Here is a 21,946-nt window from a genome sequence, read left to right as displayed (position 1 = left end):
CTTTTCTCTGGAGGAGTGAAGTTGTTGTAGGTAAAGACTGAAAAGGAAGTAAACAATTCTGCAACTTCATGTAGTTTTATTAGTGTTCCAAAACCTGTGAATATTCAAGCCCAAATGATTTTAATTTATACATGTTACATTAGAGAAATTTCTTTAAAATTAAAAGTTACTCATAAGCTTACTACTTTGTTATGTTTGTATGTTGTTAATACCTCCCTATGTGTAAATATTTTTTATATGATGCTGCTTATTTATTTTTAAAGCATGTTGATTCTAAATATTGTATTTATTCATTTCAGGTTCATCGGTTTGCTCTTCCGGTGTTACATGGCTGTATCCTTTCTTAATACTCCTTAGTTTCTAGCAGTCTTTATTTATATTTAATTATAAAGCAGATTTAGAGGCAGTCTCCAATTATTCCATGAGGAGAGTATTTCAGAAGTAGTAGAAATTGCTAAAACTCATTGATGTAAAATCTTAGAATATCGATTATAAACAACCATTTTTTTTTTTTTTTTTAGAATGAACTTTTACTAAATTATTCACTCTCTGTTCAAGAGTTCTGGGGCTTGTGGTTTAAAGAGAAGGAATATGTGTACTGTGTTTTGCCTTTATTTGATGTTATCTTGTATCAATAAATCACAAAAGAGTAGTTTGTACCTGGCTGTTGAAATGAAAACTTACCTTAGTATGTAATTTTAAAAGTTAGACTGAAATACTAGGGTGACCAGCAACTTGGAGAGGAGGAAAATTACTGTTAAAAATTTTATTTGTCATTTGCAATAGTGAGAAAAATGAAAGTAGATGAAGTACAAGGAATAATGCTTAGGGGGACATCATTGTATAAATGCAAAATGAGTAACAATTATCTAATTTGTAAGTTCATTTTAGAAACATATCTTTATCATAGACATCATAATAGAAATAGGGAATCAAAGTTGGCTGGCTCTTGCAGTATAAGCACAACAGATGCTGTCGAGTTCCTATGCAGTCATGTGCTGCATAATGACATGTCAGTCAACAGCAGACCATGTATGCAACAGTGGTCCCACAAGATTATAATACCGTATTTTTACTGAACATTTTCTGTTTAGATACGTTGGGACACACAGGTAATTAACTATTGTGCCCATGGTATTCAGTATGTAACATACTGTACAGTTTTGTCGCCCAGAAGCAATAGGCAATACCATACAGCCTTGGTATGTGCAGTAGGTTATATTAATACCGTCTAGGTTTGCGTAAGGACATTCTGTGATGTACAAAATCACCTAATGACGCATTTCTCAGAAAGTATCCCTGTTAGTGACCCGTAATTCTAATCAGGACTGTGCCCTGCAGAAACAGAGATGACTTCTTTCTGTTAAGCACCCCCAAGAAGCTTATGAACACAACAGTCTATGATTTATTTATTCATTATGTTAATATGATTTCATTAAATTATTATTCTTGTTATACTTAAAGAAAAGCAGAAAAGTAATGGAGGAAACATTTTCCAGTTGTGGGGGAATAAAAATTAGAAAATCTCAGGATAAGAGCTCTTGTTTATTGCTTTTTGTTTTTCACCCTGGAGCTATCCAAGTTCTCCTAAGGGTAAAATAAGAATAAATGTGTTTTTCAAAATGAGATTGTGAATGGACAAGTAATATTAAGTGAGTTTATAGAACTTTTTTAAAGGTGATTTTAGAAACAGCATGCCCATTTAGCTTTAAATTTAAAACTTTAAATGAGCTTTTGTTTAATGTAGTTTGTTGATTGGAAATATAGTCAGTCACATGTTTCACACACATACAGAGATCAGCGAGTATAATGGCCGCAAGGCAGGAGCATGACTGGAGCAGAGAGCATGGACAGGGCGAGGTGGGAGCTGTATTCAGCAAAGTAGCTTTGCCCAGTTTACTTGGGGGCCTCATAGGTCATGGGAAGGACTGTGGCTTTTACTTTAAGTGTGATGAGAAGCTATTAGGGGATTTGAGTAGAGGATTGGCATGATAAGACTGAAGCACTCTGTGATGTAGACAATAGGCCAAAGGCAAGCAAGAGTGGATACAAGGAACAAATAGGAGGACTTGTCCTAGGCGGTGTTGCCTAGGACCAGGATGGTAGGCAATGATGGTGGTGAGAAATGGTCAGGTTCTAGATAAGTTTTTGAGGCAGTGCTAACAGAAGTTCCTGACAAATTGTATGTGGGTTATAAAATAGAGGAGTTTAGTGTGACTCAAAGGTTCGTGACCAAAGTAAGTGGAAGGAAGCCATCCACTGAGGTAGGGAAGAGTCAGGAGGTGGGAGGGAGGCAGAAGAGTATCCAGAGTTCCATTTGGATATGTTAAACTTGAGATTTCTGTAGATATCCACATGAATATGTCAAGGAAGTAGTTGCATAAATGGTAACTGGATTCAAGGGAGACGTCCATGCTGGAGACATAAATTTGAGAGTCCTCAGGGTATAGGTAGATGGCATTTAAAGCCAGGAATCTGGATGAAATCTTCCAAGGAAGGAATTAATACAGAAGAGAAAAGGTCTGTATAAAAAGAGAAGATGAACTGAGGAGGGTTCTAGATAGTGAACCTCACTGAGCATTAGGCCTCATTGAGGACAAAAGACTTCTGAATTGAGGGAATCAAAGTGAGTGAACCAAAAAGACAGGTCATAAGGTTACTACCAGGTTTAGAAGTCGGAGAAATGAAGACGAATCAGCAAAGTCCAGTGAGGAAGAGGAAAACCTCTCAAATGAGAATGGTGTCCCAGAAACAAGTGAAGATAATGTTTCCAAGAAGAGAGTGTAAACCAGCTGACAGTGCTACTACTGGTTAGTTAAATATGATGACGATTGAAGAAGGACATAATGTTCTTGTTCCTTCTTCTTTTCTCCCCAAATGAGCAATATTACCAAATTCTGATAAGAAAGATTTGGGAGAAGAGGAAAATTTGTGAAGGTGCATGCTAGAGTGATGTCCTTGAGTGTGTGAAGGGGCTGGGGTCTAGAGCACAAGTAGAGGGGCCTGGCATGGACTGCCCGTCCACCACGGGCAGTGGATGTGGATGCTGGTGGGGTATAAATGTGACGGGAGCCTATGGAGTGCTTTCTTCTTTGCAATGAAGTATGAAGTGATGTCATCGGCTGTGAGTGGGCTGAGGGAGGGTATTGCAGGTTGAGGAGAATGTGTGAAGTGGGCACACTGGAGAGTGGGAGTGGGTGCCCCTGGGAGTAGCTCATTGATCAAAGACTAGAAGTAAATGCACTCACATTTTAAAAGTTACCTCATGGTGATAGGATTCAGTGTTTTTATTTTCTTATTTAATGCTTTTTGGATTCTCTATAAAGTATGTATATATTTTTATCTTATAATCAGAGGAAAATGATTCAGAAAGCAGCCAGTCATATTCTCCTAGATTTAGCTCTCTAATGACAGGCTTATTCATCTTTGTGCCCTGGCTCAAAATAGATAATTTGGCTGAGTAAGTGAATAAATACTGCCTTGAAATCTTCTCTAGTGCTATGAATTTCAAAGGAGAGTGAATTGGGAGTGCAAGAGAAGCCATTATTAAGTCTGGTGATACTAGGTAATAGAGATTAGTCATTAGCAACTCAATTCACATAGAGTTGGTACCACCATTTTATAAATGATTTGGCATTCTCTTGTGAACTTGCCAGCGCTCCTCCTGTGCCTACCTGATGCATTCATACCAGGAGGTATTTGTAGGAATGTTCACAGTACCGCTTTAGAGCAAAGCTGTGAATAACACAAGTTTCATTATCAGAATTAGGTCTTTCGTGGTATGGTCCTTACAGATTTCACAAAACTCTGAAGAAGAATTGAACTACTGCTTCATGCAGTACACTGATGAATCTTGGGAACTTATAGAGAGAAAAAAACAAGGGCTTGAGGTTTATAAATAGCATAGTACCATTTTTATAAAACTGAAAAACAAGCTGTGTGTATTTAAGTCATGGTTGCATGTGGTGAAACTAAACAGACGGGAGAGTGGTTTCCAAATACCTGAGAATAGTTACTTCTGGATGAGAAGGCAGTTGGATGGAATGGAGGTGGAACAGATAGATAAATTCAGGGTTTTGGTACTGTTCTGACGTTGGATGGTAGATTGACAGGTAACTTATTTTATTATGCTATTATGTTTTGTAATGGATGAATCAAATTATATTAAGAAAACAATTTTACATACAGAAAATAACCATTGGGCAAACTTAAATAAATGAGGAAGGAAAAAAGGTAAGGCCGTTGAAACAATAAAACAAACCTGTCTTTCTATCATACCCCCCACCAGTCTGACAAACATTAAAAAGCAGAACTATCAAGCGTTGGTAAAGATGAGAAGCCAAAGTAATTCTCCAAACAATTTGGCATTTCCTAATAAGGTCAGATGATGAACATACTCTGTAACCCAGTAGCACTGCTCCTTAGAGCCACTTCCACATGTTCATTTACAGAGAGATTTGTTGCAGTGCTATTTATGGTAGTAAACCTGGAGACAACTTGCATGTCCGTGGATAGTAGAATGGATAAACTGTGATATAATCATACAGTAGAACATTGTATAGCTGCAGCAGCAAATGAACCTCATGAACATAATGTTGAACAAATAAAAGAATATATACAGTGTAGTTCCTTTTATGTTAAAAAGAAAAAAAAAGGTCAAAAACTATTCAGACTAAACAGTAAGTTATTTAGTGGCAAAACTAGAAAGACAAGGGAATGATGAACTGAGTGGATGGTGGTTACTTCTTAGAGGGCAGTGAGGGTGCCAGATGGAGAGGAGCCCAGGGTGCTTCAAAAATGCTGGTGGGCGCAAAGGGGTATGTGTATATATAATATAGTTTTATTATGATTAAATATATTTAACATAAAATCTGCCATTTTAATCATTTTTAAATGTACAATTCAATGAGTGGCATTAATTATATTCACAATGTTGTACAACCAGCATCATTGTTTCAAAATGTTTCATCACCCCAATCAGAAATTCTATACCCATTAAGTAATAACTCCCCATACACAAATGTTTTTGTAAATATTTATGTACATTATATATTCTTTTCTGTTTATTATATTTAATAATAATAACATTTAATGTAAGAGGTATGCCAATTCCAAAGGCTTCTGCAACCATTTTCTCTGGGAATGAAATGGGGAGATTAGCCTTCAGAATTTCCAGGCATCTGACTTTTTACGTTACTGACTGGTAGTGAGTATCATATAGCATATACTGTTACCAGTAGTAAGGGAAATAATTTTATATTAAGGAAAGCTTTTGAGGAGATACAGTGTTTTTCATATTAAGATTCATTTTTCCTATTTCAAGGAAGAGGTAGAGCTAAAATTTCTGTTTCTAGATAATCCTTGTTTAATTCAGCTTGATCTTCATATGCTTACCAGCTGTTACATTTACATTTGTAATTATGCATGTGATATATTTCAGGTTTTTTTCTTTTTTTTTAAACTGCAGTAGCCTACCTTTTTTCCATTTTTCATTTCTTATTTGAAGGTTAATCTATTTTAAATTGGTTTTTCATTCTGAGTAGGTTTTTCAGTGATGTGATGTGGTTAATATTTAATTCTTTGCTTTTAGAAACTGGTTGAGGATATTAGAGAAAGGAAAGCATATTATTTAAATAGAAACACTATAGTAGACAGCTTAAGCATACTGTTTATATGTCATTATAGGATTATTGACTTGACAAAACTTTGAAATTGAAGATTACAGTACTAAAGGCTTGTGAACATTCATGCAGAACCAAAAAGATTTGTATACTCTGTGTCCATTTTTCTCTTAAGGACAATTCATTCTTACTAGGTTAGATAGATTCAAATTGAATCTAGAAATAATACATGTGATTTTTATATATGTCACATTTTTCTTAATGTAGTTAAGTTATTACCATGCATTCATGTTCTATTAATGGAAAATACTTCGATTGGATTCTCATCTCAAGGAGGAGTTGTTTCAGAGCTGGTGTGCGCTATTATGTAAGAGGTGAGATGAATTTTGTCAGCATGATTCAGTACTGGGTCATTTCTATCACTAATTAGCGTTTTGTCTTACAGTGACATGAATGTAACCTTTTGTATTTTATTTGTTTCGTTATCATTTGATAGCCTCGCTAAATATTTATCTCCTGTTTCATTATAATAATTAGGTAGGTCTTTTGTGCTTTACTCCAGCTACCAGAATTACATTGCAAATGTTAATGTAACATTATAGGCTGCTGCTTACTGCTTTAAGAGGAGCTGCTTATGTTGTTTGCTTGATGTCTGAAATCACAGGTGAACTCAGTGTAGTTTTCAATAACATAAACTTGTATCAGAAAGAATTTTCTTTTATTGCTTTTGGTTTGTTTGCATGCATAAAGCTAGACATTTGACTTTATGCCTTCAACTTTGTAAACATTTACATTTCGAGTATTTATTCTCCAGGCTTTGTACTAGCAGCATGCTAATTTGCTCAAACCAACATTTTAAAATCTGTATTAAAAGTTACTGTCATTATGAAAAGGAGTTTCTCTAACCTTTCTGTTTTCCTTTTTAAACTGAGTATATCAGAATATTTAATGGCCTATGGACCATTAACTAAATTGTAGTTTTGGGCCGTAAAGTTGTAGAGATTATTTGATTAATGTCTCTCATTGTGGAAGATATAACAGAGGAAAAAAGACATTGAATGAGTGATCTGGTCAAGATCACAGACCAAAATTAAAATTGGCAACTCCCTTGTAACTAGATTTTCTTGGATTAAAACATATTTTTTAATTAAATTTTTTGAATAGGTAAGGCAGTTACATAAATATCAAAAAGTATCTTTAGGCCAGGGGAGGTGGCATGCCTGTAATACAGTGCTTTGGGAGGTGGAGGCAGGAGGATCACTTGAGCCCAGGATTTGGAGGTTGTAGTGAGCTGTGATCGCACCACTGCAGTCCATTCTGGGCAGCAGAGTAAGACGCTGTCTCAAAAAAAAAATTTTTTTTTTCAGTGCAATAAAAAGCATTTTTCATTTCTGACCTGATCGGCTCTGTTCTTATCCGCCTACCAGCTAATCAGATGTTAGTTTTTTTGTTTATCCTTCCAGATTAATATATGTTCTTTTCCTCCTCTTGTAGACATTGGTTATATTCCATGCACATGTCCCTGCACTTTCGTTTCTTTTTTTCCCCCTTAATATAGCTTAGAAATGTTTTCATAAAGATCTTTTTCTCATACATACAAACACACTCTCACTCCCACTTTCTCATTTTTAAAATAATTGCATATTGTTCCTTAATGGAGATTATGGAAGGAGACAAGCATTTGCTGATAAGTAATCTTAGAAAAGTATCGAGAAGTCATGTCATTGCTAATTTGGCTCAATTATTTTGTCCGCTTCTGGTAATGTGTGTATGTATATATATATATATATATATACATACATACATTTTTTTTTAATAAAATTTTTAAAACTTTCAGTTACTTTTTTTTTTTTAGTTTTTCAACATGGTTTGACTGGTAATATATTAATAAAAACACTGATACACACACCTCTAAATGTTATATTCGAGAAGTATGTCAGATAGGATGATAAGATATATTTGGGACAGTTAAAAATTTATTGATTTCTTTCTGATAATTTGGGACAGGGACTAGTTGAAAGTTGCCTTTGCTTAGCAAGCTTTTTTTAGTAAAAGTAAATCACGTAAACAAATTTGTAAAGGAATGCTTCAAATATTTGAAAGGACTAACTAGCATCGAGACTGTAAACACTTCAGAGCTGTGCTTTTCAAACTAGGTTTTTTTGTTTGTTTGGAGACAGAGTCTCACTTTGTCCCCCTGGCTAGAGGACAGTAGCATCATCATAGCTCACTGCAGCCTCAAGCTCCTGGGCTCAAGCTATCCTCCTGCCTCAGCCTCCTGAGTAGCTGGGACTGCAGGTGTTCACCACCATGCCTGGCTAATTTTTTTCTGTTTTTAGTAGAAACGGGATCTTGCTGTTGCTCAGGCTGGTCTTGAATTCTGGAACTCAAGTGATCCTCCTACCTTGGCCTCCCAGAATGCTAGGATTACAGGTGTGAGCCACTGTGCCCAGCCTCAAACTAGGTTTTGTGGGCATATTTGGGAGGTTATAGAGGAAGTTCTAGAATCATACCATTCTAGGAGACCATTTGTAATATTATAACTAATGTTAAATATAGTGGCTCACATGCATTTAATATTGTATTACTAAGTGTCATTAACCTAAACTGATAGTTTTAACTTTGAAAATAGTATTTTTTCAAACTAGCATCTATATTCATTCTCAGGACTCCTTGAGAATTTTTTTTTTCTTTAAAAAATGTCTGAAGTTTGAGAAACATTGTTTTAGAGGAATTTTCATATATAAACAATTGATGTATTAATATTAAACAGCAACCAGCTTCATCTGTTTATTAATAGGTCTTTAACACTCCTCTTTATGCCTGTTTAAATGAGTGAGCTTCTGTTAGTTTTCTGATTATATATAATGCTTTTGTTTGAATTTTGTTTTTACGATGACTTTTCCACTAATTTGAACTGACTTAATTCTTCCCTGAATTAGTAGGTTTCTGATTTTTTTATGTAATAAATATGGTTAATTCTTTATTTTTTTCAATTTAGGAATTGATTCTGAAGGCCATGCAGCTAACTTTGTAGAAACAGAACAAATTGTTCACTACAATGGAAGCAGGGCTTCATTTGTACAGGCAAGTTAATATGTCTATTAGGCGGCCAGCCGATTCGCCTTTCTGCTTAGATTGTGATTTTTTTTTTGTCATGTTTTTGAAATTTCCCTCTTCTGCCTTCCTCTCTGTTCCTAAGCAACATTTTTGTATACATTATGGAAAAATTTCACCTGGCAAAGGATAGTCCATTAATCTGACACTAACCTGCTTTCATTTCCTGCCCTTAAATTAAATCCCTAACGGAAAGGATAGGTAGGAAGTGTGAAGAGAGTTATGGAAATGGAGCCACCTATCTGTTTAATGATATAGACTGATTCAGGACAATGATGATAGGACGAGCTGATGGTTTGTGATTGACTTTACCTGAGTTGCACTTCACTGTGAGATAATGTGTCTCTTTTGTTGCCTCCTTATGGAGATGTGGATCACTTGCTGCTCTAGAGCATTAGAGGTCAAACATATTCATATGTTCATAAACATATTCATTTGAGAGTGAACAATTTTCTAATTTTTTCATAATGCCAAATTATATAACAGACATAACTTGTTAATTTTTACTTATGGATAATTTTATTTTAGAATTTAGAAGAAATATAAAACTATACTATACAAGTACCACGTATATAAAACCAGAAGGAGAAAAAGTCCATTCCAGGTGTATTCCCATAAAATATGCACTTTAGGAGCAGGTGCATATGGGCTTCTTTCATAGTTGGTAGGTTGTATTATTTTTTTCCTTTGCAAGATCGTTAATATATTACCCCAAGGCTGGTCTGAGTGCAGTGATGTTTACAACTAATTGATCACCACGAGTTATAAATTCCTTTGTTCCTTCTCCACTCCCACTGCTTCACTTGACTAGCCTTTAAAAAAAAAAAAAAAAAAAAAAAAAAAAATATATATATATATATAAAAAAACACACACACACCCTGCAATAAGTTGAGAAAAAGAAGTTTGTATTATGTTTCTTTTCTTATTTCTTTCTCTTTTTTTTCAGACTCGAGGATCAATACCAGTTTTCTGGTCCCAAAGACCAAACCTCAAGTATAAACCACTGCCACAGATCAATAAAGTAGCAAATCATGTATGTATTTTCTGTGCTTTTTTTCATTGGCTAAAAATAGCTTAATGGCTTTATAGTTTGTGTATAGAGAATGTGTTTATTCCCCATAAGTTAGAATTCAACATCTTTGAGGCCCTTCTACTTGGTTCTGGCACACGGTGAACCTCTAAACCAAACGACTATGTAGATAGCATGTTAGAAGTATGGAAAACAGGATGGATGTGGTGGCTCATGCCTATAATCCCAGCACTTTGGGAGGCCAAGGTGGGAGGATTGCTAGAGGCTAGGAGTTGAAAATCAGCCTAGGTAATGTAGTAAGCCTCCATCTCTACAAAAAAACTAAAAAATTAGCCAGGTGTGGTTTGAAACCAGCCTAGGTAATGTAGTGAGCCTCCATCTCTACAAAAAACTAAAAAATTAGCCAGGTGTGGTGGCACACTCCTGTATTCCCAGCTTCTTAGCAGGCTGAGGCAAGAGGATTGCTTGAGCCTGGGTGTAAAAGTTACAGTGAGCTATGATCATGCCACTGCATTCCAGCCTGGGCAACATAGCAAGAATATGTAGTATATTCTGCTGAGGTGGTACTCAGAATTAAAATGATAGTATTATAGTTCAGAGTAAAATGGCTTATAATTACTATTTACTATGTGGTATTTAGAGTATCTAGAAGACATGGTTCCCATCCTGACATCATTCTTTTGAATATAGAAATAGGACATTTAAGGAGATCCTTTTAAAATATTATAAATATTCCTATAATGTGCTTTGATAAAATATATAACTTTTTTTCCCCTCTAGATGGATGGTTTCCAAAGGCATTTTGATTCACAAGTAATTATTTATGGGAAGCAAGTCTTAATTAATCTGGTATGTTTCTTAAATGTTTCTTGGGGGCAAAAAACCAAAAAAACAAACTTTTTTTTTTTTTAATAACAAGAAAGTTACTATTTTAAGCATTTATTTTTAAGTGTATAATTCAGTGGCATTTCATAATGTGCAACCATCATCACTGTTCATTTCCACAGCTCTTCATCATACCAAACAGAAACTCTGTGCCCATTAAACAATAACTCCCTATTATCTCCCTCCACCAAACCCTTGGTAATTCTATTTTATTTTCTGTCTCTCTGAATTTGCCTATTCTAGATTCCCCACATAAGTGGAATCATACAATATTTATCCTTTTGTGTTTTGCTTATTTTACTTAGTATAATGTTCTTAAGGTTCATCCATGTTGTAGAATGTATCAATTTCATTCCTTTTTAAGACTGAATAATATTCCATTGTGTGTGTATATATATATACCACATTTTGTTTATCCATTCATCAGTGGATAGACATTTTGGTTGTTTCTACATTTGGCCATTGTGAATAATGCTGCTATGAATATTCATGTGCAAGTATCTGTTTGAATCCCTGCTTTCAATTCTTTCAGTTTTATACCTAGAAGTGCAATTGCTGGATCATATAGTGATTCTATGTTTAACTTTTTAAGGAGCTGCCATACTGTTTTCCATAGTAGCTATACCATTTTACATTTCCACCAGCAATATACCAGCATTCCAATTTCTCCATATCCTTCCTAACAATTGTTATTTTCCTAATAGTCATCCTGATGGGTATGGAGTGGTGTCTTATTGTGGTTTTGATTTACATTTCTGTAGTGACTAGTTATACTCAATAGTCTTTTCATGTGCTTATTGGCCATTTGTGTATCTTCTTTGGAGAAATGTCTACTCAAGTCCTTTGCCCATTTTTAAATCAGATTGTTATGTTTTTTGTTGGTGGGAAATTGTAGTGTTCTTTATAGATTCTAGATATAATCCCTTATCCGACAGGTGCTTTGAAAATATTTTCTTCTATTTTGATTGTCTTTTCACTTTCCTGATACAAATGTCCTTTGATATACAAGAGTTTTTAATTTTGATGAAGTCAAACTTACCTATCTTTTCATTTTTTGCTTGTGCTCTTGGTGTCATAGCCAAGGAATCATCACTAAATTCAATGTCATGAAGAGTCACCCCTATATTTTCTTCTAAGAGTCTTATAGTTTTAGATCTTACATTTAGGTCTTTGATCCATTTTGAGTTAATTTTTATATATGTGGTAAGATAAGGGTCCAACTTCATCCTTTTGTGTGTGGATATCCAGTTTTCCTAGCACTGTTTATTGAAAAGACTGTCCTTTTCCTACTGACTGGTCTTGGCAGCCTTGCTAAAACTCAATTGAACGTGCATGGAAGGGCTTATTTTTGGGCTGTCTGTTCTATTCCATTGGTCTTATTTGTCTGCCCTTTTGCCAGTGTGATCCTATTGTGGCTTTGTGTAATAAATTTTAAAATCAGGAAGTGTGAGACCTTCAATTTCCTTGTTTTTTAAGATTATTGTGGCTATTTGGAGTCTCTTGAGATTTCATACGAATTTTAGGATAAGTTTTTCTATTTCTGCAGAAAATGCCATTGTGATTTTAATAGAGATTGCATTGAATCTACAGATCAATCATTTTGAGTAGTATCGTCACCTTAACAATATTAAGTTGTTAATCCATGAACACAGTTGTCTTTCTATTTATTTATATATTTTAAAATTTCTTTCAGTAATTTTTGTTGTTTTCAGGGTGCACACTTTCACCTTCTTGGTTAAATTTATTTCTGAGTATTTTTTTCTTTATTCCTGAGTATTCTTTTCATGCTATTACAAATGGAGTTGTTTTCTTAATTTTCTTTTTCAATTTTTCATTGTTAGTGTATAGAAATTCAACTGATTATTGTGTGTATATTGGATTTTGTGTGCTGCAACTTTGCTGAATTATCTCTAACAGCATTTTTGTGGAATTTTTAGGGTTTTTTACTGCTTCCTTTCCAATTTTAATGCCTTTTATTTCTTTTTTTTGCCTAATTGCTTTGGTTAAAACTCCTGATACTCTGTTGAATAGAAGTGGTGAAAACAGGCATACTTGTCTTATTCTTGATCTTAGGGAAAAAGCATTTAGTCTTTTACTATTAATTATGATGTTAGCTGTGAGTTTTTCATATATGGCCTTTATCATGTTGAGAAAGTTTCCTTTTATTTCTAAGTTACCGAATAGAGTGTTTTAATCAAGAAAGGCTGTTAAATTTTTTCAAATACTTTTTCTATATTAATTGAGGTACTCATGGGTTTTTTCCCTTTTTTCTATTAATGTGGTATATTACATTGATTTTTGTATGTTGAACCTTCCTTGCATTCTGGGACTAAGTCCCACTTGGTCATGGTGTATAATTTTTTAATAACGCTGCTGAATTTGATTTGCTACTATTTTGTTGGGGATTTTTACATCAGTATTCATAAAGAATATTGGGTCTGTAAGTTTTCTTTTTTTTTTTTTTTTTTTTGAGACAGAGTCTCACTCTGTTGCCCGGGCTAGAGTGAGTGCCGTGGCGTCAGTCTAGCTCACAGCAACCTCAAACTCCTGGGCTTAAGCGATCCTACTGCCTCAGCCTCCCGAGTAGCTGGGACTACAGGCATGTGCCACCATGCCCGGCTAATTTTTTGTATATATATATATATTTTAGTTGTCCATATAATTTCTTTCTATTTTTAGTAGAGACGGGGTCTCACTCTTGCTCAGGCTGGTCTCGAACTCCTGACCTCGAGCGATCCACCCGCCTCGGCCTCCCAGAGTGCTAGGATTACAGGCGTGAGCCACCGCGCCCGGCCAGGGTCTGTAAGTTTTCTTGTAGTATCTTTGCTTTTGGTATCAGGGTAATCCTATCCTCATAAAATAAGTTAGAAAGTGTTCCCTCTTTTTCAATTTTTTGGAAGAGTTTGAGGAAGATTGGTGTTAATTCTTCTTTAACTTTTGTAAGAATTCACTAGTGAAGCCGTCTGGCCCAGGCTTTTCTTTGTTAGGAGGTTTTTCGTTACTGATTCAATCTCCATACTATTTATTGGTCTATTCAGATTTTCTGTTTTTTTCATGATTCAGCTCTGGTAGATTGAGTGTTTCTAGGAATTTGTCCATATCTAGGTTACCCAATTTGTTGGCTTACAATTGTTCATAGTATTTTCTTATAATCCTTCTTATTTCTCAAAAATTGGTATTAATGTCCACACTATCATTGCTGATTTTAGTAATTTGAATCTTCTCTCTGTTTTTCTGGGTCATTCTAACTAACGTTTGTCAATTTTGTTGATCTTTTCAAAGAACCAACTTTTAATTTTGTGGTTTTATATTCCCTATTTTATTTATCTCAGCTCTAGTCTTTATTTCTTTCCTTCTACTAGCTTTGAGTTTAGTTGCTCTTTTTCTTGTTTCTTAAGGTGTAAACTTAGTTTATTGATTTGAGGTTTTCTTTTTTCCTGTATACATTTACAGTGATAAATTTCTGTCTTAGCATTGCATTTGCTTTATTTCATAAGTTTTGGTATATTGTATTTTTATTTTCTTTTGTCTTTGGTATTTTCTAATCTCTCTTGTGATTTTTTTTCTTTGACTCAATGGTTATTTAAGAGTATGTTGCTTAATTTTCACGTATTTGTGAAATTTCTAGTTTTCCTTCTGTTATTTTAGTTTTATTCCATTTTGATTAAGAAATATATATTGTGTGATTTTAGTTTTTTAAAATTTGTTGACTTATTTTATGTCCTTGAGTTTGTCCTGGATAATATTCCATGTGTGCTTGCAAAATGTATTCTCCTGTTACTGAGTGGAATATTATGTCTATGTCTGTTATGTCTAATTGGTTTATTATGTTGATCACATTCTCTACTTTGTTATTGATCTCTCTGGTTTTTCTTTCCATCATTGAATGTGAGGTATTGAAGTTTCCAACTATTATTGTAGAATTTTCTGTTTCTCCCTTCAATTCTGTCAGTGTTGCTTCATTATATTTTCAGCCTTTGATGGTTTGTTGCATGTATGTTTATAGTGTATCTTCTTGGTGAATTGATCCTTTTATCAATATGTAATGTTCTTTGTCTCTTGTAACAGTTTTTCACTTAGAGTGTATTTTGTATAGCTACTCCAGCTCTCTTTTGATTACTCTTTGCACAGCTCTCTTTTGATTACTCTTTTCACTTTAAGCCTATGTGTGTCTTTAGATCTAAAATGAATGTCTTAAAGACAGCATATAGTTACATCATGTATTTTATCCATCTTGCCAATCTATTTTTTTTTGATTGGAGAGTTAATCCATTTACATTTAAAGTAATTTCTGATAAGGAAGGATTTACTTCTGCAATTTTGCTATTTGTCTTTCGTATGTCTTATAGCTTTTTGTTCCTCGTTTCCTCCATTATTGTCTTCTTTTGTGTTCGGTTGATTTTTTGGAGTGATACATTTTGATTACCTTCTCATTTTGTGTATATTCTATAGCTATTTTGTCAACTACAATTGCATATAAAAAGTCTTCATGTAAAGCTTCTTCCCTCCCTTTTATGTTATTGATGTTACAAATTGCATCTTTATACATTGTGTTCCTGATAACATAAATATATAATTATTTTTTATGCATTTGATTTTAAAATCCTGTAGAAAATAAAAGTTACAGGCCAAGATTACAATAATCCTAGCTTTTATTTTTCCCCTTGTGTTTACCTTTACTGAAGACTTTTATGTCTCCATATGGCTTCAAGTTACTGTGTAGCATCCTTTCATTTCAACATGAAGGACTCCCTTTAGTGTTTCTTGAAGGTCAGGTCTAGTGCTAATGCACTCCCTCAGGTTTTGTTGATCCAGGAATGTCTTAATTTCTCCTTCATTTGTAAAGGACACTCTTGCCCACTATAGAATTCTTGGTTGACAGGGTTCTTTTTTCTTCTAGCATTTTAAATGTCATCACACTGCCTTTTGGCCTTCAAGATTTCTAATGAGAAATAGGCAGATGATCCAACTGAGAATCCTTTGTATATGATGAGTCTCTTCTTTCTTGTTGCTTTCAAGATTCTCTCTGTCTTTGTCTTTCAACCATGTAATTAGAATGTTTTTGGTATGGGTGTCTTTGGGCTTATCCTCTATAGAGTTCAGTGCACTTCTTGGATTTGCAGATTCACATCATCCATCAAGTTTGGGGAATTCACATCTTCCATCAAAATTGGGAAGTTTTTGGTCATTTTTTTTCTTCAGGTAATTTCTCTGCTCCCTTCTCTCTCCCTTGTCCATCTGGAGCTCTAGTAATGCATATATTATCCGTTTGATGGTGCCCCAGAAGTCCCCAAGGCTCTGTTATTTTTCTTTATTCTTTTTTCTTCCTGCTCCTCAGACTTGATTATTTCAATTTTTCTATCTTCAAGTTTGCTGATTTTTTCTTTTCTTTTTTTTTTTTTTTTTTTGCCTGCTCAAATCTGCTGTTGAGCTCCTGCTGTATTTTTTATTTGTTTTTGTTCTTTTCAGCTCCACACTTGTTCTTTGGTTCCTTTTAATAATTTCTCTATCTTTGTTGATGTTCTCATTGTGTTCATATATTATTTTCCTGATTTCCTTTAGTGTTTTGTATTTTCCCTTAGCTCATTGAGTGTATTGAAGACGGTTGTTTTAAAGTCTTTGTCTAGTAAGTCTTAATGTCTTGGCTCCCATGGGGATGACTTATATCATCTTATTTGTTTTCCATTGAATGAGCCGTGTGTTACTGTTTCTTTGTATGCCTGTTACTTTTTTTTAATTGCACATCTGATTATAATGTGGTAACTGTGGAAGTCAAAGTCTTCCCCTTCTCTAGGGTTTGCTGGGTTGTTTTTTTGGTTAGTTGGTTGATTGGTTGGTTTTTGGATTGTTAAAGACTGTAGTAATCCATTTGTTTTGAGATTTTTCCAAACTATTTTTGCAAGGACTGTTCCTTGTCAAGTATGCTTACTGAAGTCTCTGTTCCTTTTGCTATGTTCAGTAGCAAAGTAATGTTTTGACAATTACTTTGAATTCCAGGAACTGAAATGGACAAACTAACAAAAAGCAAAAACAAGAGAACAACCCTTATCCCATTCTTTGCAGACTGGCTCTGTCTGGGGTAGTCCTTCACTGATTAGCAAGGCCTGCTCCAAGCCTAGGGATCAGTCTGAGGTGAAGGTTTAAGGTCTTCTCAGGACTTTTCTGAGCATGCATCTTGCCTGGGTATGTGGGTGGCCTTCTAAACTCCTTCATATATGTGGCTGCTTTTGAATGTCCTAATTTCCCAAAGAATATCACCCAGCTTCTTCTCCAGTGTTTAGATGGTCTATTGCATATCTCCACCCAGAATTTCTTGCCCCAGGCATCTGTTGGTTTATAGTCCTCTTGTAGCTTTTACAAGCAGTGTCTAACAGTTTTACTGCCTGTGCCCGGAGTTATGAAACACAGAGATGAGGGAATGAATCCTTTGCATTAGAACAGATACACACAATTATTTGTAAATAAGGTCTGCTTCCTCTCATTTGATAAGGTGAACAGAGAATTAAGGGACTTACAGTCGTCCCCATTCTGGGGAGGGGGTGGGACAAGGACAAATAAAAATGCCACAAAACTTTCCCACAGTTTTGAAAGTAGCTTTTTCTTGATTGGCCATTTGGTTGGTTGCTATAAACCTTTGATTGTTTTCCAGATCCCCTACAACTTAACTCAGACAGCCTCAGGTTGTTTTACTGATGTTTCTGTGGGGGAATGAGAGCTTAGAGCTTCATAGTTTTCCCTTTTCCTGTTGTCACTCTCTCCTTTTAAATAAAGTGAAAGCTATGGTTTTGAATTTTTTACAGGTTAACCAGAAGGGATCAGAGAAGCCACTTGAACAGAAATTTGCAACAATGGTGTCTTCCTTGGGAAGTGGAATGATCAGGTACCTCACTAGAAATCTGTTACAAGTCTTTTCAGATCAGATGTATACTTATATATATGCATGAGTACATAGAGCTCGCTAGACATATTATAGTTCACTTTACATTTTTTTTCTGTACTAGATCAGAGCTGTTTTCTGGCATAATTTATGTTGCAGAATAACTTCTTTACAGTTAAGTTTTAATTTGAGTTTAGTCCCTGATTAAAATCCCCTTATTTGTGTCCCTATGAGGCTTTGTGAGGCTATGGCCATTAGGTCATGAATTTTAGTCCTCTTGATTGTTTGGTGTGCTGTCTGTGGTCCTGACCATCACATGAGCTGGCACAGTTTAGCTAAGCATGGTGGCCTCATTTAGAGCAGCAGCTTTGCCGCTCCTGTAAGTTACCAGGCAACAGTTGCAAACTCTATGTAGCCTTCTGAAAAGATGGGGATCCTAAAACATCAGGTGCCCTGTGGAAAGGTGCATAGTAATGAGTCAGCCCAACTGCAGCAGGAAACTGGGGTGGAAGGTAGGGGTGTACTATGCTAAAAAGTGGTTATGAGCATTTGGGGAAAACTTTCCCAAAAAATGGTACTGGGTTATTTGGGGGGAAATTATTTTAACCTGTGGAAAATTTCAAACATACACCAAGATAGAATAATATAATGAATCTTCAGGGAAGAATTTAAGTCTTTCTTGTCCAACTCAAAAGCTCTAGCAAATTCATCAGATCCTCACTCCATCCATACTTCTACCTTCTCACTGTGGAACTTGTTCATACACACTCAGGGTGACTCAGAGAAGGATTCCTACCCAGAGTGTGTGCCTCAGAACCCTTGGAGAAATTACTTTGGATAAAAAAAATCAGAATCTCTGGGGTTGGAATACAACTTATATGTACTAGAAACAATTTATCTGTTGGCTCCTATGTACACCGCTGGTTAAGACCCTCTGCCCCAGAGAATTTCCATATGTGTCCTTTGCCTCTAGAGTTGCCTTAAGGAAGTTGAAGTTTTTAGCAGCAGCTAACTTTGAGAACTTGAGGCATAAATTAGAGTCTAAAGTCATGCCCTTTTGTTTGGGGCACTGGAGGGCACCTACTGCTGAAGAGTGAGCAACCAAAAGCTATTATTTTCTTTCTATGAGCTCTAAAAACCATCAGACAGAGGGGCATAATAAAACGTAATTTGAAATTTTTTATACTTAATAAATATACATTCTGGCAGGGGAAAACGTCAGTGTATTATTGATTTTAAGTCTAAAGTCAAGCGGTAGATTTGTCATTGTCTTTAAGATCTATGGTAGTGGTCCCCAACCTTTTTGGCACCAGGAACCGGTTTCATGGAAGGGGGCCGCGGAGGGTGGTTTCAGGATGATTCAAGCACATTATGTTTATTGTATACTTTATTTCTGTTATTATTACATAATCACTTGCCATTCACTGATAGGGTTTTGATATGAGTCTGCAAGCAATTGATTTATTATGGTCTCTGTGCAGTCAAACCTCTCTGCCAATGATGATCTGTATTTGCAGCTGCTCCCCAGCACTAGCATCATCGCCTCAGCTCCACCTCAGATCCTTAGGCATTGGATTCTCACAAGGGGCCTGCAACCTAGATCCCTCGCATATGCAGTCTGCAGTAGGGTTCGTGCTCCCATGAGAATCCAGTGCCACAGCTGATCTGACAGGAGTCGGAGCTCAAGCAGTGATGTGAGCCATGGGGAGCAGCAGCTGTAAATACAGATGAAGCTTCACTGGCTGGCCTGCTGCTCACTTCCTGCTGTACGGCCTAATACCTAACAGGCCATGGACTGGTACCAGTCTTCGGCCTGGAGGTTGGGGACCATAGATGTATTGGACTGATACTTTTTAGTTTTTTAACCAGTTGTTAGTATGAGTAAATAAAGTTGATTAATTGGGGAATGGCCAGAAAGAGAAAAGTCATATGGTTGTACTTTTGAGGAGTGGTGGGATTAGCAATGGAAAGTTATTCTTTTGGAAACTGGGTAAAACATATGAGATGTCCAAGGTGATTTGTTTCTGAGAGTTTCTTCATAGAACTTGGAAAGAAGTAGAACTGCTCAACTGTTGGGTTCAGAAGTAAAATAATATATTTTAAATTATTTATCACCAAATATAACTCTGTTAACTCATTCTTAGAAAATATAAATATGATTTAGAACAAGGAAACTGGCTTAATCCAAGTGCATTTAGGTGCTAGTAAGCTACTTAAATTCTTTGCTGCTGTTGTGTTTTTTATTTTCTTTTTTTCCCCAATTTTATTGTGGTAAGAATATTTAACATGAAATCTGCCTTCTTAAATTTTTAAATTACAATGACAAAATAGTATTGTTGACAATAGGTATAATGTTCTATGGTAGATCCCTAGAATTTTCATTTTGCTTAACTGAAACTTAATGCCTGCTTAAATTCTTTAAACGAGTCTAGAACTATTACTTCTGGTGTTCTCACTCCAAAAATAACCATCATACCGCCACTTTTATTGGAGTTGCCATTGAAAATCCTCCTCCCACCCTTTGTTTTCCCAAAGTTGTCAGCCTCTCAGTTGACTAACGTCTATTTTTGTGCTAATTTCTAAGGATACCCCTCTCATCAGAGGTAACCACTGAAGTTCTCTTTATCTGCTGAAAGCCCACACTCTATTGATGCCCCTTCAGTCTGTTGGAGCCAAGGAAGTCACACAAGAGCAGACGCTTCATCTCAATTTTCACTCTGCAGATGAGAGTATAATGTCCTTCTAAGTCCTCCTAGTTTATGTCTTGTCTCGATCCTGAGCAGGAATTTTGACAGAAGTACAATATATGAGATTCTTTATATATCTGTGGTGCTCAGGTTCTCTGTACTTTCTTCCTCCCTTGACATTCAGGACTTGGTTAATAAGTCAAGGGGCAACTTTTTCAGCTCATGGTAGGACACCTGAACCGCTGGATATCTTCTAACTTTTGGAATTGTGCCTCTTAAATATTAGACAACTGAAAGCAACTCATTACAGATTGACAAACAAGGACTTTAGCTCTACCACATGTATGTGTGACATATATTGACAAAGGAAAGTGATTTTTTGTTACGATGACCAATAACTAACCACAATGGGGACTATCCTGTCCTCTGTGCTTCTTCAACCCCTGGTACACAACAGACACCCACACTAATCCTCTTTGGACTGAATTGAGTTTGACCGTTTTGAACATATTAATTGATTTGAAAAACAATAAAAAAGGACCCTATTGTTTGCACATGGGGATAGAGAATAAATATATGCTATACTCAGTCGGACTAGTCCTCTTTACAGTGCAAACCTGATTACTGTGCTTGCACCCACTTCACTGGTGTTTGCTTTTCTTCTCTACTCCTTTCTGAGGGTCCCTAGAAGAACATGTGAAGATAGATATGTGTGTGTGTGTGTGTGTGTGTGTGTGTGTTTGTGTGTTTGTATTCAGATATATGTATATATTTTTTTCCTCTGAATAGGTATGAGCATGAGAAGGTGGGGTGTGATGTGTATGTATGTATATGTGTGTGGTATGTGGGTGTGTGTAAATGCAGAGTGAAGGAGCCTCCAGTGTTCCCAAGAAATATGTATGCTCTGATATAGAAAGAAAACTCAGCTTATTAGGTATTATTAATAGAAGGAAAATAAATGATCCCTGGGCAGTCTCTAAATATCTTTTCTTTTGATAGGTACATTGCCTTTGACTTCCATAAGGAATGTGGAAATATGAGATGGGATCGACTAAGTATTTTATTGGATCAGGTAGCAGAAATGCAAGATGAATTAGGGTAAGCTATATTATTTCCTTATGGATAGGGGAGAAGATATACTATATATATATCATATTTATTATGTATTATCTAGCAGACTTACAAATATAATTCACAGCACTTGTTAGTGCTGATCTATATTATTTTATTATTTTTAATTTTTTTTACTGGAAAGATAAGACTTGGTGACTTAGAAATTTTTAAACTCTTAAAAATGACTGAAGGCCAAGTGTTTTCATATTTTTATGAATTATGTTCTACGTATTTATAAATTTTTATATAATTAGACTTGGTTTACTACTGTTTTATATTGAGTTGTTTTCCCTAAAACATTCTTTCACAGGTGTTTTGTTATTAGCCTACATAGTCTTTGTAATGATAGTGTTAAATGGCTTTTTTGTGTTCTCTTGTGTCATAGCATAGTTTTAATTAAATGCTTTCCTTCACATTGAGCATCTAGTTCATTTCTTTTTCTCTTCCTACCGTGAAAGATTGTGCTGTAGTGCAGCACTTTGGGTATATATATATTTTTTACTTATGTTATGTTATTTCTTTAAAAAAAGTCTTTAGAGTAGAATTAATGGATCAAAAGGTCTGAATATCTTTGTGGTACTTGCTGTATGTGATTACGGTATTATTTATCATTGT

General features: G+C 35.4%; 1 protein-coding gene across 2 annotated transcripts in view; it reads left to right on the top strand.

Moving 5' to 3' along the window:
- Nucleotides 1-21,946, top strand: part of SACM1L (SAC1 like phosphatidylinositide phosphatase) — a 60,939-nt gene that overhangs the window by 28,123 nt on the left and 10,870 nt on the right. For both annotated transcript variants that reach the window (XM_069473521.1, XM_069473519.1), the window contains 7 exons: nucleotides 300-333; nucleotides 5,894-5,995; nucleotides 8,623-8,708; nucleotides 9,686-9,772; nucleotides 10,550-10,618; nucleotides 17,455-17,534; nucleotides 21,218-21,316. In XM_069473521.1, the coding sequence (XP_069329622.1) occupies nucleotides 300-333; nucleotides 5,894-5,995; nucleotides 8,623-8,708; nucleotides 9,686-9,772; nucleotides 10,550-10,618; nucleotides 17,455-17,534; nucleotides 21,218-21,316 (557 nt within the window). The remainder of the gene's footprint in view (nucleotides 1-299; nucleotides 334-5,893; nucleotides 5,996-8,622; nucleotides 8,709-9,685; nucleotides 9,773-10,549; nucleotides 10,619-17,454; nucleotides 17,535-21,217; nucleotides 21,317-21,946) is intronic.

The sequence above is a fragment of the Eulemur rufifrons genome, chromosome 7, assembly GCF_041146395.1.
Source record: "Eulemur rufifrons isolate Redbay chromosome 7, OSU_ERuf_1, whole genome shotgun sequence".
NCBI classification, from domain to species: domain Eukaryota; kingdom Metazoa; phylum Chordata; class Mammalia; order Primates; family Lemuridae; genus Eulemur; species Eulemur rufifrons.
This window is presented reverse-complemented; position numbering and strand designations above follow the sequence as displayed.